The sequence below is a fragment of the Callorhinus ursinus genome, unplaced genomic scaffold (assembly GCF_003265705.2).
Source record: "Callorhinus ursinus isolate GAN/ISIS: 27379988/994484 unplaced genomic scaffold, GSC_fseal_2.0 scaffold38, whole genome shotgun sequence".
NCBI lineage: Eukaryota > Metazoa > Chordata > Mammalia > Carnivora > Otariidae > Callorhinus > Callorhinus ursinus.
The window spans coordinates 8777747-8795631 of record NW_027397100.1 but is presented as its reverse complement, the minus strand read 5'-3'; the positions used below and the strand labels follow the sequence as shown (position 1 = coordinate 8795631).

At 41.5% G+C, this 17885-nt stretch overlaps 1 protein-coding gene and 1 pseudogene across 1 annotated transcript in view; one reads left to right on the top strand and one right to left on the bottom strand.

The window, feature by feature from the left end:
- Positions 1-247: 247 nt before the first annotated feature.
- Positions 248-703, bottom strand: LOC112827498 (large ribosomal subunit protein uL14-like; annotated as a pseudogene).
- A 914-nt stretch (positions 704-1617) lies between these two features.
- Positions 1618-17885, top strand: part of CTNNBL1 (catenin beta like 1) — a 160032-nt gene continuing 143764 nt past the window's right edge. The window contains exon 1 of the mRNA XM_073880447.1: positions 1618-1750. Within this exon, the coding sequence (XP_073736548.1) occupies positions 1721-1750 (30 nt within the window). The 5' untranslated portion in view covers positions 1618-1720. The remainder of the gene's footprint in view (positions 1751-17885) is intronic.

The following is a 17885-nucleotide window of genomic DNA, read 5'->3' as shown; positions in this document are numbered from 1 at the left end:
TGAACCACAATGCAGCCACACCAGACAACGAATCTGCTGGTGTCTTGGTCTTGGACTTCCCAGCCTCAGAACTGTGAGAAATAAATTTCTGTGGCTTGCAGGACACCCAGTGTATGATTATTTTTCTCACAGCAGCCTGATGGACTAAAACAAGTATGATGAATGTGAAGGTCAGGGGTCTAAATGGCTAAGAAGATTAAGGGAGAGGTTTGTTTTGTTTTGTTTTTTTTTCACTGAGAGCAAATAATTTTTAATTAACAAATACACCAAAGAATCATGCAATGCTGCCAGCATTGGATGCAATTCTGGGCCACAAGTCTGCACACTCCTTTGCAACTGGTCCTGTGATAGCAGAACCTTTCATTTCAACTTTGTTGTTTACTATGACCCCCGTATTATCTTCAAAACAGAGAAACACACCATCTTTTCTCTGGTATGACTTTTGTTGTCAAATTACCACTGCTGGATGGACCTTCTTTCTGAGTTCTGGTTTGCCTTTCTTCACTGTGGCCATCACCATGTCTCCCACACCAGCAGCAAGAAGTCTGTTCAATCGTCCCTTTATCCCCTTCACAGAGATGATATACAGGTTTTTGGCTCCTGTGTTAGCACAGTTGATCACGGCACCTACCGGAAGACCCAGAGAAATCCGGAATTTCGCACCGATGGACCCACCACGTCCTCGCTTCGACATCTTGAACGCCGGAAAGGTAAGGGAGAGGTTTAACACCCTTTGAAGATAGAGCCTTATTTAAATCTCAGGAGCTCAGATGCACCCTTTGAATGATTCTCTTCCAATCATGGCCAACTTCCTCCTACAGAAAACCTTTTTATATCTCTGACGTAGAAACAAGATCATCTGTTCCCATCGGGCCTTGCATAGATGAATAAGGGGAAGCCCAGAGAGGGAGATGTGATCACCAGCAGTTTCTCAGTCAGTAATAGTTGTAGGCCTTGGATAATATACCGAGTCAGCACTATCCAAAAAACCCAAAAAAACCCACAAAAAAGCAAAACCAACAAAACCCACAAAGGGAGGCACAAAGAGAGCCACATATGTAATTTACACTTTCTCCTGGCCACATTTAAACAGTAAAAAGAAACGGGAGAATTAATTTTATATTTTATTTGACCCAATATATTCAAAATGTAATTTCAACATGTAATCAGTAGAACTCTTAGAAATCCAGTGTGTATTTTATTTACATTTATGGCACATTTCAATTCAGACTAGCTGTATTTCAAGCCCTCAGTAGCCACATGTGGTTAGTGGGTATAGACCTGGACAGTGCAGTCCTATGCCTCAATTTCCTTATTTGTGAAATGAGGATAAAATTGGCTAGATCATGGAAGGATTAGGAGAGCACAAGTAAAACACTAAGCATTCCGCCCTGCACGGAGGGGGCACCCAATAAATCTTAGCTTCTTTGGGTTTTTTTCTCTCCCCGTACCGCCCTCCTTCTTGTCTCCGTCCCTCTTTCCCCGCCCCCTCAGGCTCCGGGCGGAAGCAGTACCGTCGTAAATGCAGCGCGCTTTACGGTGGCGTTGCCTTTTACCGCAGTGTGGCCGGCTTACGTGTCACTCGCACTTTTACCTCATTGGCTCTGCGACCCGCTCACAGCGCTTTCCGGCAGTGTGGCTGGACCTGCAGCGGAGGGGGCCGCGGTTTGGGCGTAAGTGGAGGGAACTCGAGTAGCAGGTGTTGGCTGGGCCTGGAACCATGGATGTGGGCGAACTTCTGAGCTACCAGGTATGAGGGACGAGGAGGGCCGGGGTACCGTCCCCTCACCGGGGTAGGGGTCTCCGGTCGCGGGACCAGAGTCCCTTCATCTCACCTCCTCTCACCTCCGTCCCCGCGTCCCTCACTTCTCATGTTCGAGCTCCTCATTTCACTTCACTCTCCTGAGACTCTCCTGGGCCCTTTCAGCCCATTCCTTCTCAGAACCCAAGCCGCTTCCTTTCAACTCCAGTCTGGGCCTCTTCTTACCCTACCCTGGACTGGGGCCTGGTGCCCTTCAACTCTTCTGAAGGCCTCAGACCATCTTCACAACCATCTCGTCCCCCAGTCGTTGAGTTGGTGGTGGTGGTGGTGGTGGTGGGAGGGCACTGGTCTTTCCTGCATTTGAGCCCCGGCTTCTCCACTAACTGGCCATGTGGCTTTTGCACAAGTCATTTTCCCCTCTTTGAGCTTCAGTTTTTGTATGTATAAGACGGAGACAGTGATAACTACCTAGTAGGGTTGTTTGAGGACTCTGTATAAACTATTGGATATGAAAGCTGATTTTAAAGTGTAAAAGCTGTTCCCGTGTTAACTGCCATTGTTGGGAGATGTTTGGAATTCTAGCATGGGATGGGACCCTAGGAATCTTCTTGTCTTCCCTGTGCAGGCGACTTGGTGGGAATGGGTGGTGCAGAGGGCAGAAAGGACTTCTCCAAAGTCACTCAACAAGTAAGAGCTGGGATTAGAGCTGAGGTCTCCTGCCTTCCAGTTCAAAGGTTACCCCCTCTTTGACTTCCTAAAGAGGCTCCTTGTGAGAGGCAGTAGAACCCTGCTGTCAAATATGGTAGCTGTCCATGTGGCTGTTAGACAGTTGATACAGGGCTAGTAGGAGTTGAAAAGTACTCTAAGTGTAAAATCATGCTGAATTTTGAAGATTCAATATGAAAAATAGTTTTTATACTGATTTTATGATCATATTGATCAAATCAATTACCTTGATTTTTGATGATACTGATTAATCATATTATGGATAATGGGTGAAATAAAATTTAAAATAAATTTTACCTGTTTCTTTTGACTTTTTAATGTAGCTACTAGCTTTTTAGTGTGGCTATTAAAATTACATATATAAGTGGTCTTATATTTCTATTGGACAGCTCTGCAGTAGAGAATGGTGATTAAGAGTTATGGGTCAGGGGCGCCTGGGTGGCTCAGATGGTTGGGCGTCTGCCTTCGGCTCGGGTCATGATCCTGGAGTCCTGGGATTGAGTCCCGCGTCGGGCTCCCTGCTCCTTGGGGGCCTGTTTCTCCCTCTGCCTCTCTCTCTCTCTCTCTCTGTCTTTCATGAATAAATAAATAAAATCTAAAAAAAAAAAAAAGAGTTATGGGTCAGGGGCCACATGTTCCTTGGAATCTCTATTTTGCTATTAACTGGCTGCTGTAACCTTGAACAAAATAACCTCTCTATGCCTTGGTTTCCTCATATGTAAATAGGGGCAAAGATGGCACCTACCACATAAATCTGTTGTGAAATGTAAAGTGCTTGGACCAATGCTTGTCAAAGAGTAGAAGTTCAGTACATGTTAGCTATTATATTCATGCCACTCCCTCTGCCAATATACAAAGAACGGACCTTGGGAGACTCTAGACATTGTAGAAAAGAACTTTTAAACAATGGTTGATATATAGCCAAGAGAGTTCTCTTTTTAAGACAGTTACTGAACATGAAAGAAGAAAGGAAATGGGATTGTTGAATGAGTGGTTGTATGTCTGTTTGGGAGTTGTAGAATGGCTAGTCCATTGACTTAATATTAAAGCTAAAAGAGCTTCATTCATTTGCTCGAAAAACATTTATTGAATGCCTACTGTGCAAGGCATCAAATCCTCTGAGTATACAACATTGAACAAAACAGACAAGGTTCTTGCTTTTGTGGAGCTTGTAGTCTGGTGGGAAAGTAAGAAGATAAGTGTGTAAACAAACAAGAAATTCAGATTGTGATAGGTGCTTTGAAGGGTAAGCAGGGTTTGCTGTAGGACTGTGCTGTTTGGTGTGGTAGCCACTGGGTACCTGTGGCTACTGAACACTTGAAATGTGGCTAGTTGGAATTGAGAGCGATATGTGTAAAATACACATTGGATTTCCAGGATTTAGTATGACAAAAATTGATGTAACATATGTTAATAATCTTTGTATTGATTCCATGTTGAAATGATGATACGTGGGATATATTGGCTTAAAGAAAATATATTATTAAAATTAATGTTCCTTTCTTTAAAACTTTTTAAATGTGGCTACTAGAAAATTTAAAGTTACATATGTGGCTCATTTGTAACTTTCAGTATATGTTTATTAGACAGTGCTGTGAAAGAAAATAACCCCTGGCAGTAGGAGACAGGACCTATTACTTCTGGTAATGTGGTCTGGGAAGGACTCTGAGGAATTGTTGTTAAAGGACTGAAGGTTGAGAAGGAGACAATCATGTAAAAGGGCAGAAGGATCAAGGCAGAGGGAAAAGCAAGTATGTAGGCTATGAGGTAGAAGCTGGTGTAGCCTGGTAGAAGATCAGGGAGAGGATTGATGGAGCTGGAACATGGTGAGTAAGCAGGAGAATGGCAGGTGATAAATAGGAGATGTAGGCCTTCCTATAGGCCATGATGAGTTTGAATTTTATTTGGAGAGATGTTATAGATAACCTCATGCAGACCACTTATTTACAGATGAAAAGTGAATCCCATTCTGGTAAAGCACTTCCCTGAGGTTGTGGGCTAAGGTAGTGGCACAGTTAAACCAGAATGCTGATCTCCTTATTTTCAGTCCTGTTCATTTCCCACATGCACTATTCCTGCAGTTTCCTTTCTGTAAGATTGATGTCCACTCCTCCTGTTCCTAAAAGATGGTACAGTCTGGAACCTAGTCCATAATCAATCAAATGCACCCATCCTTTTGTGGAAATGGGGAAGATCATTTGAATTAATGGATGCAAAAGCTCTTCAAAAATAGTAACATTTTATAGATATGAAAGATGCATTATTTACCTGCACCATCTCTCAAAATCTTTATAACAACCCTACGAAGAAGGTACTGTCTTTAATCCCTGTTGTACAGATGAGGGAACTGAGGTGCAGAAAAGCACCTACCTCATAGCTGAAGCTCCTAATAACCGTGCTGTACTGCCTGCCTGCTCTGTGCCAGATGCTGAACTAAAGTGCTTTTGAATGTGTTCTTACGGTTAATTCTCAACATGCCCTTTGAGGTGGGTGGCATGCCTATTTTATAGAGAAGGAAACTTGAGCTAGAGAGCTCAGTTACCTGCCCAAGGACAAATAGCCAGTAAGGAACAGAGCCAGAACTGGAACCAAATGAATACCCAAATCTGGTTTTCCATTTTGTTTTCATACTTTACTTAAACTTTCATAATACTTTTAAAAGCTTTAAAAAATGAAGAATGGTACATCTATAGAAGAATGCATAAATTTTAGTGCTGTTGATTATAGTTGTGATTTTCAAAGTAGACTCAACATGACCACTGAATTTCATTTCTCAGGGGCATGTTTGATTTGAACATATCCACCCCCATAGTTTGATTCGAACATCCCCACCCCCATAGTTTGATTCATTAAGTCTCCCGTGGGACCTTAGAATTTGCGTTTCTAACAAGATCCTAGGTGATGCTGAAGCTCTGGTCCAGGAACTACATTTTGAAAGTGCCCCTGGTCTAGAATGTACATTCCTTTTAAAATTTTACCCAGCTGAGATTCTCCTCCCTTCTCATAGCTGCTAGTTTTAGTTTTTTGAGCTTAGGTTATACTTTTTCCCTCCCATTCAAGATATTGAGAGCAAATCACTTAATCTTTCTGGGCCTCAGTTTCCTCATATGCCTAATGAGGGGATTAAGTAAGTCTCTCTGAGGTCTCTTCTAACTTTAAGTTCTGTGATACTAATTATTTAGGCCAAGAGCTCTAGAGATTTCAAGGGATAAAAAAGCTTGATGTAGGAGAATGAATCGGGGCGGAAAATCTGGGAGATTTGAGTTTTAATCCTCCCTTTATCATTACTTATCTGGGTGATTCAGGACAAGTCACTTCCCCTCTCTGTATATCTTTTTACCACCTGTAAAATGAGAGATTGAGCTATAAGAGTTGTGGTTGTTTCCTTTCCTGGAATTCAGAGATTAAGGTAAGCAAGGAAAATATGTAATGTCAAGAAATGTTTATTATAAGTATTTAATATTTTTTGGGTGCTTCTTAATTTCATTTTTGGGGCAGTGTGGTGGGAAGATAGATTCCAATTTCCCGCTGAGATTGGTTCTTCTAGTAATAGAGTTAGGCAGCAAGTGCCTCAGTATATGCCTTATAGCCTTGACATATGTTAACTATTCATTTGAGAAGACAGGAGAATTACAATGTGGACAGGAGGTGGTGGAAAAAGTCTTAAAGAGGAAGCCAGTTATGTTCCCAATATGGAAATGTACTTTTTTGATGCCTTCAGGCTTAGACATCTCATCAAGAAGTGTGCCCAGCAGTTCCTAGGCTGAGAAGTTTCTGCTGCATAGACGTGCATATGAACTTCAGGGCATTCTCATTAATACTAATTCCACAGATGTCTGGAAAAAGTTCTTACTTTCGAAGTTTTGCAATAAAGAATTCACATTTAGTGCGGCTTGGCTCAGTGGGAATGACTTGCTTTGTGACATGAGAAGTATTCTCTTTGAGGCAGATTGGGGTCAGGGACCCTTGGTTTTAGCAATACTGCAGACACCCACTCCTCTTGTGACCTATCAGTAATATAATAGCATTTCCTTGGATTGCAGGGGCTTGTAGGAATTTATAATCTTGCTCCTTTCCCCTTATTTCTTTCCTTTGAAATAAAAAAATTTTAATGACAATAAACTGACAGGAATGGTATTAAAAGGAAGTATTTGAGAAAAGGAAAAGGACCCTAGTCGAACAAGTAGTTTTATATTCCCACAGTTATTATATTATTATATATTGCAGGGCAGTAATCATTGTGTCTATACTGTTTTGTGTTCCACATTTTTAATTTAACACTGCCAGAAATATTTCATGGGTTTCTACATGGTCCTCATGTTCTTTTTAATGTGTTCATACTTTTTGCACAAGTGATAGACCAACCATTTTTCCCTAAAATGTTCCTCCATAATTATTTAGAAGAATTATTTATTATTATTTGGTCTTAGGTTTTGGTTCTTGGAGATACTATTGCAGCGAACCTCTTCATTTGTATGGCATTTTCCCCGTCCCACCTGCCATTATATATTACCACATGCCATCTCCTGTGCTTAGTATTGCATGTACAAAAATTATTAAAGACATGGTCCTGGACCTTAAAGAATTCATAACTTGAGGAATGAGACAGACATTTCAACAACGAACTGTGTGAATAAAGTATTATGGGAGCACAGTATAAGGAATGATTGGATATGCCTGAAGAAGGGATGTATTAGTGGGGGTGGATTTGAATGCAGTCATTGAAGAAAAGGGAGATGATGTTGGAATCTCAGCCATGATGAATGAATAGGAATTCTGTGGGTAATGAAGGAGGCCGAGGAAAGTCATTCTTGACTAGGATTAGTGAGAGCAGAAGCATGGGAGTGAAATGTCAGAGCATTGAGTAAATGGAGGGGAGTGGTAGATGATGGGGTCATCTCAGCTGCAGATACATTAAGGAACACGTTGTGCTCATATGGAGTGAATCCTTCATCAGTTTACAGTGCTAACAGCAGTGGTTGTTCCAGTTTCACCACAGTCTTGATACTACTAGTTGTCACAATTTAATTTTGTCTCATTGATCTAGTAGGTATGTAAAGTGTTAGTTCAAGTTTGCTAATGGGCATTTTTCCCCTTGTGTGTGTTATCATTTGTATTTCTTATCATCTGCCTTTCTCCCTAAAGTAGTGTTGTAGTTTGTAATTGAGCCTTTTTTTTTTTTTTAAGATTTTATTTATTTATTTGACAGAGAGAAACACAACGAGAGAGGGAACACAAGCAGGGGGAGCAGGAGAGGGAGAAGCAGGCTTCCCGCTGAGCAGGGAGCCCGAAGCAGGGCTCGATCCCAGGACCCTAGGATCACGACCTGAGCTGAAGGCAGACGCTTAACGACTGAGCCACCCAGGCGCCCCTGTAATTGAGCCTTTCTGTTGTGTTTTTTTTTGTTGATGGGGTGTATGTAAGAAACATTTTAGAAGCCTGAACACATGTGCTCATTCTGTAGTGGCCCCGTTTCACCTATAACCCTGAGAATATTATCCTCATCACAATGTTGTTTTATAGCATCGTGCTATAGGCTCTTTTTGCATGACAGTTTAGACTAGTGCTTTTCAAAGTTACTGTTGTTAATGATGGGACTATAAGCAACATAAAGAACTATTTTCATTGATATTCCCATTTCAGGGTGTTTTCTGTTTCATCTTCTGAGTGGTTTCTTTCTTAAGTTCATTTCCTCTCTTTGCAACTTTTTCATCCTCTTTCTTCCTGGCGCATTCTCTTCATACTCACAGAACACATAATTATGTGCCTTCTCATACACCGCACAGTTAACTTAGAGGCAGGGACCAGCTCCTAGCAAAGTGTCTCACCCATAACTGATATCTCATGAATGGTCGTTTGAGGATTGAGTGAGTGAACCAGTATATACCTTCAAATATGTTCTGGTTATTTCCCCTTTTGGAAAGCTTTTGTTCTGATAATCTTGTTTGCTTGCTGCCTTGTATGTCTTTGTTTCCATGTTAAGACATCAAGAATGTTTCATGTTAGACATTCAAATATGTTACTTCCGTTTCTGAATTGTCTTCCTCTTCCATATCATCTCTTGCTACCCTTGCTGCAAAACCTACATTTTTTTAATCTTTTATTTTGAATTAATGTTAAATTTACAGAAATTTGCAAAAATAGTAGAGCGTTTCTGAGTTTTCATATACTTCTCACCCCGCTTCCCCTAAAGTTAACATCTTCTATAACCATAGTATGATGATCAAAACCAGGAATTCGTAATTCTAGTAACTAAACCACAGACTTTTTGAAGAGTACTGGTCAGTTGTTTTGTAGGATGTCCAAAACCTGCATTCTTGGAGGTGCCAGTACCCTCTGCCAAAGATTTTCTTGAGCCTCATTCTCTCTCTTTTTTTTAAAGATTTTATTTATTTATTTGACAGAGACACAGCGAGAGCAGGAACACAAGCAGGGGGAGTGGGAGAGGGAGAAGCAGGCTTCCCTTGGAGTGGGGAGCCTGATTCGGGGCTCGATCCCAGGACCCTGGGATCATGACCTGAGCCGAAGGCAGACGCTTAACGACTGAGCCACCCAGGCGCCCCTCGCTGAGCCTCATTACTCTGGACTCTTTCTTAGAGTGATTCCATAATCTTGTCCTTCATCATAGATGAACTCATCCATTTTTCCATCTTTCAGCACCTCAATATAGACAACTGTTAGCTCTCTGGCCATGATCTAGGTTTCATGTATCTAACTACTGAACATTCTGGCCACATGTTCTGGGGTCACGTAATTCTCTGTATCTCTCCACCTGCTCCACCACCTACCCCCAATTCTGCATTTTAGTCAGGGGTGCCTCTGTTTTGCAGACTTTAAAGAAGCCTTGGAGCTATTTCTCAAAGATGAGAGACAAGGTTTTTTTCCTCATGGATCATAAGATCCTGTGAACAAAGAGGTCCAACTCCTTTCTCAGGGGTCAAGATGGTGTCAGGATCTGAAAATGTTTAAGCCATAGTTCTTGCTCTCATGGAGCTTGCAGTCTAAGGGTGGCATCACACAGATTTGAAAACTGATACTCCAGTACACAGCATCATTGCTGTTACAGAAGAATGAACAAAATTTGGTGGCACAGGCGGGAGCAGCTCTGTCATCAGGAAAGCTTTGCAGCGTTACTTCTTCAGGTTATTCCTTCCTATTTCAGCTGCCATCATCATAGTTTAGACTCTTGGAACTTTGTCAAATACATAGCTTTCTGGTTGGTCTTTTTATTTTTGTGGATCGCGTATTGGCATGGTGAACATGGGTTTATTTCTTCTATAGGCCAACAGAACAGTTTTCACCGGTCATAGACTTCAGTCCTACCTATTTCAGCTTCCTTGGAGGTAGATTTTTATTGAGATGCCTGACTTTGGAGGTGAACTTGAGGAAGACAGCCATACCTTTCTGCAGTCCCTCACTAGGTGTCGTTTAAATTGGGGGATGGAGGGACTCCTGGCTGGCTCAGTCAGTGGACCATTCTCAACTCTTGATCTCAGGGTCATGAGTTCAAGCTCCACGTTGGGCATAGAGCTTACTTAAAAAAAAAAAAATAAATTGGGGGATTGAATTTATAAAATTTACACCAATAGAGAAATTTTCAGATGTAAAAATAACTACATTGGAGAATGTGGATGGCTCAGAAATCCTGTCAGCTCTATTGGAGAGAATAATTCAAGGCACGTGTCCTCTGAGTGTGTCCATTAGGTGTCTTTTAATGTTAGTGTAGTGAATGAACACTAACTTGGGGTCAGACTGCCTGTGTTTAAATCCCACCTCTGCTATTTGCTAGCCATGTGTCCTTGGGTCAATTAACCTCTATAAGCCTCAGGTCTTCATCTTTAAAATGGAGATTTTATAACAGTGTATCTCTGCCCACCATTTAAAAAAAAATCTCCATTTTACCATCTGTTTTTAAATAGAGGATTAAATAAGACAGGGTGGGTAGTGCTAAGTAGTATATAGTAAGCGCCCAGTAAATGTTAGCCGTTAATTTTTAAGTATTGATATAATTACAATCAACACACATGCTGTAGCAAAAGAAAAAAATGTTTTTTTTTTTTTAATTCTACAAAGCTGCCTCAGTATTCCCAAGGTCATTGGTCCCTTGGAGATTAAGGTTTAGAATGCTATAAAAGGAAATGAGAACAGTTTGTCACCCACACATGCCACAGTATAGGGCTGTTCTCAATAGATTAAAGTACAACCCTATTCCACCACAGTTAGCAGTCATTGATATCAAGAATTATATCATCAACACAGTAATTCTTTTCCCCAGGTCTCTTTGATATTGCTGAGATATCTCAGTGTTCCCCTTTTCTGGTGCCTGAAATCTCATTTACAAATTACTCTTTTCTTTTTCTTTCTTTCTTTTTTTTCCCCTAAGGTTCCCAAAGGAAGTGGTTAGTTTTGGTTTGAGTCTTGTATGGCTATAGAGACACTGGAGTTAGGAAAAGGTATAGCAGAGATCCTCTTATTTTTCCAGAGTCAGCCATTTGATTCTAGTATTTCAGCTGAATAGTTCAAAGCCGTTTTCTTTTCTGTAGTGTTCTAGGACTGACTGATCTGAAAGTGTGTTGGCCTAAATTTTAAAACCCCATCTCCATTGTGGGTTGGTAAATAGAAACTAGATTATCTTTGTTCTGAGTTCAGTGAAACATCTAGTGAGACTACCACAGTATATTTTCATCTGTTAACTCATTATAGATTATCAGTTGCCTGTGAGCAGATTATCTGCTTGGGCTCCTTAGACTTCCCTTCAACTACCCAGCAATGTCCAAAGCCATTGACCGAATTGAGAAGGATTTGACATCAAGCACAGAGTATTATGATGCTTCCCTCTGAATGTGTCTAACTATATTCTAAAGGCAGGTATGCTTATTTATTGAACAGATTGTTTGGCGTTCTTTTTTTTTTTTTAAAGGTTTTGTTTATTTATTTATTTATTTATTTATTTAAAGATTTTATTTATTTTTTGACAGAGAGAGACACAGTGAGAGAGGGAACGCAAGCAAGGGGAGTGGGAGAGGGAGAAGCAGGCTTCCTGTGGAGCAAGGAGCCCAACTCGGGGCTCGATCCCAGGACCCTGGGATCACGACCCAAGCCGAAGGCAGACGCTTAACAACTGAGCCACCCAGGCACCCCAGATTTTATTTATTTATTTGACAGAGAGAGAGCGAGCGTACACATAGGCATAGTGGCCAGGAGAAGGAGAAGCAGGCTCTCTGCTGAGCAGGGAGCCCGATGCGGGGCTCGATCCCAGGACCCTGGGATCATGACCTGAGCTGAAGGTAGCCGTTAACCAACTGAGCTACCCAGGCTCCCCTGTTTGGTGTTCTTTTTTTTTAAATTTAAATTCAATTAATTAACATATAATGTATTATTGGTTTCAGGGGTACAGGTCTGTGATTGATCAGTCTTATGTAATACCCAGTGCTCGTTACAACATACACCCTCTCCAGTGTCCATCACTCAGTTACTCTATCCCTCCAACCCCTCCCCTCCAGCAACCCTCAGTTTGTTTCCTATGATTAAGAGTCTCTTATGGTTTGTCTCCCTCTCTGGTTTTGTCTTGTTTCATTTTTCCCTCTCTTCCCCTATGATCTTCTGCCTTGTTTCTTAAATTCCATATATCAGTGAGATCATATGATAATTGTCATTCTTTGATTGACTTACTTCGCTTAGCATGCTACCCTCTAGTTCCATCCACATTGTTGCAAATGGCAAGATTTCATTTTTTGATGGCTACGTAATATTCCATTGTGTGTGTGTGTGTGTGTGTGTGTGTGTGTGTGTGTGTGTGTGTGTGTGGCGTTCTTTTTTTTTTTTAAGATTTATTTATTTGAGAGAGAGAGAATGAGAGTTAGAGAGCATGAGAGGGAAGAGGGTCAGAGGGAGAAGCAGACTCCCTGCTGAGCAGGGAGCCCGACATGGGACTCGATCCCGGGACTCCAGGATCATGACCTGAGCCGAAGGCAGTTGCTTAACCAACTGAGCCACCCAGGCACCCACGTTCTTTTTTTTTTTTATATATGTATACACACACACACCTTCTTTATCCATTCATCTGTCAATGGACATCTGGGCTCTTTCCATAGTTCGGCTATTGTGGACATTGCTGCTATAAACATCAGGGTGCAGGTGCCCCTTTGGATCACTACATTTGTATTTTTGGGGTAAATACCCAGTAGTGCAATGGCTGGCTTGTAGGGTAGCTCTATTTTCAGCTTTTTGAGGAAACTCTGTTTTCCAGAGTGGCTGCACCAGCTTGCATTCCCACCAACAGTGTAGGAGGGTTCCCCTTTCTCCGCACCCTCGCCAACATCTGTCGTTTCCTGACTTGTTAATTTTAGTGTTTGGCATTATTTATGTGTTTGTTTTGTTAATACATAAAATTGAGGATTACATTTTTTATTTGACCCCCTCCCAAGTTAAGAGCAACTGAGTTTAAAATTACTTTTGGAATTTTTAATAAACGTAAGCATTAACAGTACATCAGTCTCCAGCTCGTGTATCATGTTGGAATTCTGTTTTCTTCACAGCTTTGGATAAAATAAAAGAATTGTGCTTAGAGTTTGTCTTGTTATTTTTTACTGGCCTCTTCAAACATTAATACTTCATGGGAACAGCTAATAGCTTATCATTAATGATAAGGGAAATTTGAGCATTTTAGGGGTACATAATTTTTGACAGAGAAGCTGAAACATGGAGTGGGGCTCTGGCCAGGAGCAACTGTTGCACAGAGGAAGGTAAAGATGCCAAAGAATCAACAGAATGCTAAAATGCAGCAATAAAGAAATAAGAAAAAGACGTTATCATTGATGAATTGGGGGTTTGTCGTGAAAAGAAACCCCCATTGAGGTTCCTTATTTATTTATTTATTATTTTCAAAGATTTTATTTATTTATTTATTTGACAGTGGGAGAGGGAGAGGGAGCCACGTGTGGCGCTTGATCCCAGGACTCCGGGATCATGACTTGAGCAAAGGCAGATCCTTAACCAACTGAACCACCCAAGTGCCCCTGAGGTTCCTTTCTAAAAAAGGTGATATGGGTTGTATTGAATTGCACTAACTCCTCTTTTATCTGGTGTCTTTGGAAAATGTGGCACTCCTCATGAACAGATTTTCCACATAGCAGAAACTTAAAAGTGGAGCAAGAGTACCAGAACAAGAACTTCCTCTTTTTACAAATGGGGAAGGCATGGCACAGGGATGGAAAGTGACTTGCCTCCGGTGATCAAATGGGGTTCAGAACAGAACAGTGCTTTTTTCCATATTCAAAACTTGAATTTTTCATCATTTTGTTTGGAATTGGAGTTCTTTCTAAAACAAACATTCTTGCCTTTCTCAATAGGTCAGACTGTTGTCTTAGGGTCATTATTATGAATGCATGTTAATTGTGCCCAGATTCTCTCATGATCTTTTGAAGTGTGGGAAGTTTTTACTCCTGTATTAAAACATTGGGAGTGTTACAGAGAAATTTTGAGTTCTTTGTTTACAGTTTTTTGTTTACAGTTTTTCTTGCTTTTCTTTGGTGTAGCTGTCACTTCTTAGTGGTGTTATTTGTTTAATAGGATAAAATAGGATAAAATCTAACCTCTGAAGCCCCTTTTGCTTTCTTTTCACAGTGTCCTGAAAAGTTGTGGATGATGAATGAAGCATTAGTATTCTTGGTCATCTTTGGATGAACTGTAAAATTTTAGGGCTCTTCTATTAGTTACTGAAGACTAAGATACTAGAGATCAAATTAGCGTAACCTGTCTTCATTTTTCATTGTGCATGTCTTCTAGATCTCTTTGCCCACCACTACCATCTTGGGGACTGAAGAATATCTGAGCAATGACTAGTGCTCACTAATCATGAGTCTTTCAAGAAAAACTAGTACTCACAAACAGAAGCTTAACCTGGCCTTCTGTGGAGTGCCCCTTTCCTTCATGGCTGCTTATCTTTCTGGAGGGGAGCCATTTACCTGTCTGATGGCCTTGACACTATATCTTTAAGCTAGTCTTATATCCAAATTCACACACCCACTGGCCCCAGAAATCTAAATCGTAGCAGTCACCTGACACCCCATGTGTTTGTTCCTGACCTTTTCATACCTCTGCCCCATTTCTGTCTTGTGTTTTGCTCTTGGCTCTCTCATTTTCTCTCTCTTTTTTCCTCCTCCCGAGTATGTATATCTGTTCTCTGGCTCCCAACTGCTGCCTCATCCAGAAGGACTCTGGCCAGCCGGGCTGGGGCTGCCTCATATGGTAAAGCCTGCCTTTGCTGGACCTATAAGACCCAACCTTTGGGTCTTGGCCTCAGCCATTGGAAATCACTGTTGCTAGCTCATCTGATCCTCCTGTGAAAGGACAATTTGGGCAACACTCTATCCAAGAGGCTTGCAAATTTTCAAATTCTGCAACTTTGAGAATCTACAAGTTCATCTTGGTCTTGTCTTTGCCATTGTTCCTCATCATTCACCAGGGGTTGGCAAAGAACTAACCAGTGTTTCTATGGCATTGTGAAACATGCTGACAGCCTGTGAGCCAGTCTTGATTTTGGAGGGTTAGTAAATTTCATTTAGATTAGTGATCCATATTGAACCCTCCCTTCTTTAATTATTCAACAGATACTTATTAAATGCCTACTAAATGCAAGTTGTTATACTAGACACTGAGACTAGATATGCACAAGACATTTGCAGTACCTTGTGTTTATGAAACTTATATCCAGGGAGGCAAGGCAGACAATAAACAAGAAAAACAAATACAAATAAGTAAGAACTCCCATGCAAACAAACAAATACTACATACACAAAACCAAGATAATTTCAAATGGGGATATGAAGGGGAAAAAATGGGCTGATGTAATAGAGTGATGGTAGAGCATCAGAAGGTTCTAAAAGGCCTTTTTGAGGGGGTAGCATTTGAATTGAGCACTGAATGATGAGAAAGATCCAGCTCTATGAAGAGCTGTGGGAATAGCAGCATAGGCCTAGGAAATAGGCGGTACAAAAGCCCTAAGGTGGGAACAAGCTTGTCATGTTTGAGGCAGATGGCTAGAGCATGGTGAGTGAGAAGGAGACAATTAAGGACAGAGGTTGGCTGTGGGGAGGGGAGGTAACCTTAAACTGTTTAGATTTTGTTGTCAGTACTGTGGGAAGCCATTAGGGGTTTGAAGCTGTGGAGTGCCACAGTTTGGTTTATGTTTGAAAAGAGCACTGCATCTGCAGAATGTAGAATAGATTGTAGGGGAGCAGTCTGGCCAGCTTAGGTGTTCAAAGTGGGTAGAATTCACCTTTATGCTTCAGGGGGCTGCAGCTGAAGCTCTGCTCTCCCTAGGATAATTGCTTTCCCACCTAGGTTGTTTTCAGAATCTCCCAGTTCTAAACATTTAATCTATGTTTTGGCTTAATCAAGAAGCAACACTCTCCTTGTGCCAGGCTTGGCACAGAAAACATGGGCATGGTGCCTTTTGTTGAGCACCCTGGCCTGAAGAGAATGAAGAAAGCAGCCCCAGTGGACCCGAGGACAGTGCAGCTGACCTTCAGCACCTGGTAACTTGTAAGAAGCTTTGGAATCCATAAACTTTGTGTGCTTCTGCAAAACAGTTGCAGATGGTCTGGACTGATGATTAAATAAATATCACTGCAGTCTCGCCCAGATCTGCTGTGGCCGTCCTCTCTGCGTCTGGTTTTACATTACAGTGAGTAATTACAGGGGCATAGCTCTTTCTAGTTGGCTTAGGGGGAAATTAAAGTTTCTGCCAGTTGTGTCAGTGACTGCAGTGAGCAGTAGTTGTGAATGGCTACTTTTTGTTTTCAAAAAAAAAACCCAACCAAACTTAAGAAGAACTCTCTTTAATGAAAGGGAATGATTGCCTGCCTTTGCTGTCTCTGCTGATTCTCCAGTGGGAGTTCTGCCATCAGACTTGTCAGACTTGGTTGGCAGGGACTTTTCCTGAGTTAGCACAGAGATCTGAATGGGCAGAGATAACACAAATAGGTACTGGTACAAGCATATCTGCAGAGGAACAGATTTCCCTCTGACCAAAGGTGCCATTGGTGGGCACCACCCTAATTCTCAATGCATCTCTTACCACTGATGACAGGACTTTCAGCAAATAAAAAGAATTGCTTAAGCACCACCTGAGCTGGGCAGTTTTTACAAGACTTTTGAGTTTCAAAGGCCCTCAGGCTGCTCAATCTGCCAGTGTAAAGTCACTGAATATTATCTCCCTGGCTTCTTACGGGGTATCCTTATACCTCATTCAGCATAATGAACGTGGGGAGACAAATTGTGATTCTTCTACTTTTTTTTTTTGCCCAAGATTTCTTTCATTCCCACAGAACTTACAAGGACACAGAAAACTCAGTGGGGGAAGAAGAGGTGGTGTCTGCCTTCTGGCCGACATGACTTATGCCAGTGGTTGCATGCGGGTTCCAGAATGAAGATTGCAAATCACTCTCCATCTTTTTGGAGCCTGTCCCATAATTAGAAGATTAAACATTTTGTTTAAATTAGGAATTTTCCCCCTACCTCCTCTGTGTGCTTAAAATCACCATTAGAGCAAGATGGAGACTTGTTGTTTGATATTGGGCTCCATGTGCTAGTTGTGATTGTCAGCAAGAGGTTCAGGAAGTCTTACTTTAATTAAAAAAGCAATTTTGGGCATGGTTCACCTTGTGTGAGGCAGAGGCACTTCTGATCATGTGAACTTCTCGATGGCTGAGTACAGTGAGTAGAGCTTTTTTCAGGAGCGTGACACCAAGCCTAAAAGGATAATATCAGGAGGCAGTGTGCAGCTGGCCTTGAAGTATTGCCTCTGCATTAATGGCAGATTTGACTTCAATTGACAGATTGTGTTTGTGGGAAAAGAGGGTTACTTACAGGGATAGTATGGTCCTAATTTGAAGTGAATGAAAAGCAACTCAGAGAGGAGCTTGTAGAAATTGTCATACTTTTAATGAAGTAAAACAGAATTTGTGTTTTCTACTTACTCCCTGTGCCACCCCACCAAAAGAACAAAACAAAAGGCTGGAAAGTACCAGCTCACTAAGAGCCAGGTATTATGCTGTTTGATTTATAGGTGTTAGTGCATTTCATCCTAAAAGCAACCCTGGGAAAGTCAGTATTCTTATTCCCATTTTATAGATGAGGAAAGGAAGGTCACAGAGGTTTAGTAACTTGCCCAAAGACACGAGGAAGTAGATGGCAGAATCTTTTCCCTAATTGAGGGCTCTGGTGGATGAAGGGAGCTTAAAAACAGAAATGCTTTAGGAAATAGAATGCAGCAGAATGCTACCATCACCCAGTCTTGTACTTGCCTCGAGTCTACCATGTGTATCAGTCTTGTCTAGCAGAACACTCTTGTCAGTTACCAGTCCCCGGGGGAGGACACTTCTGCCCATTGCAT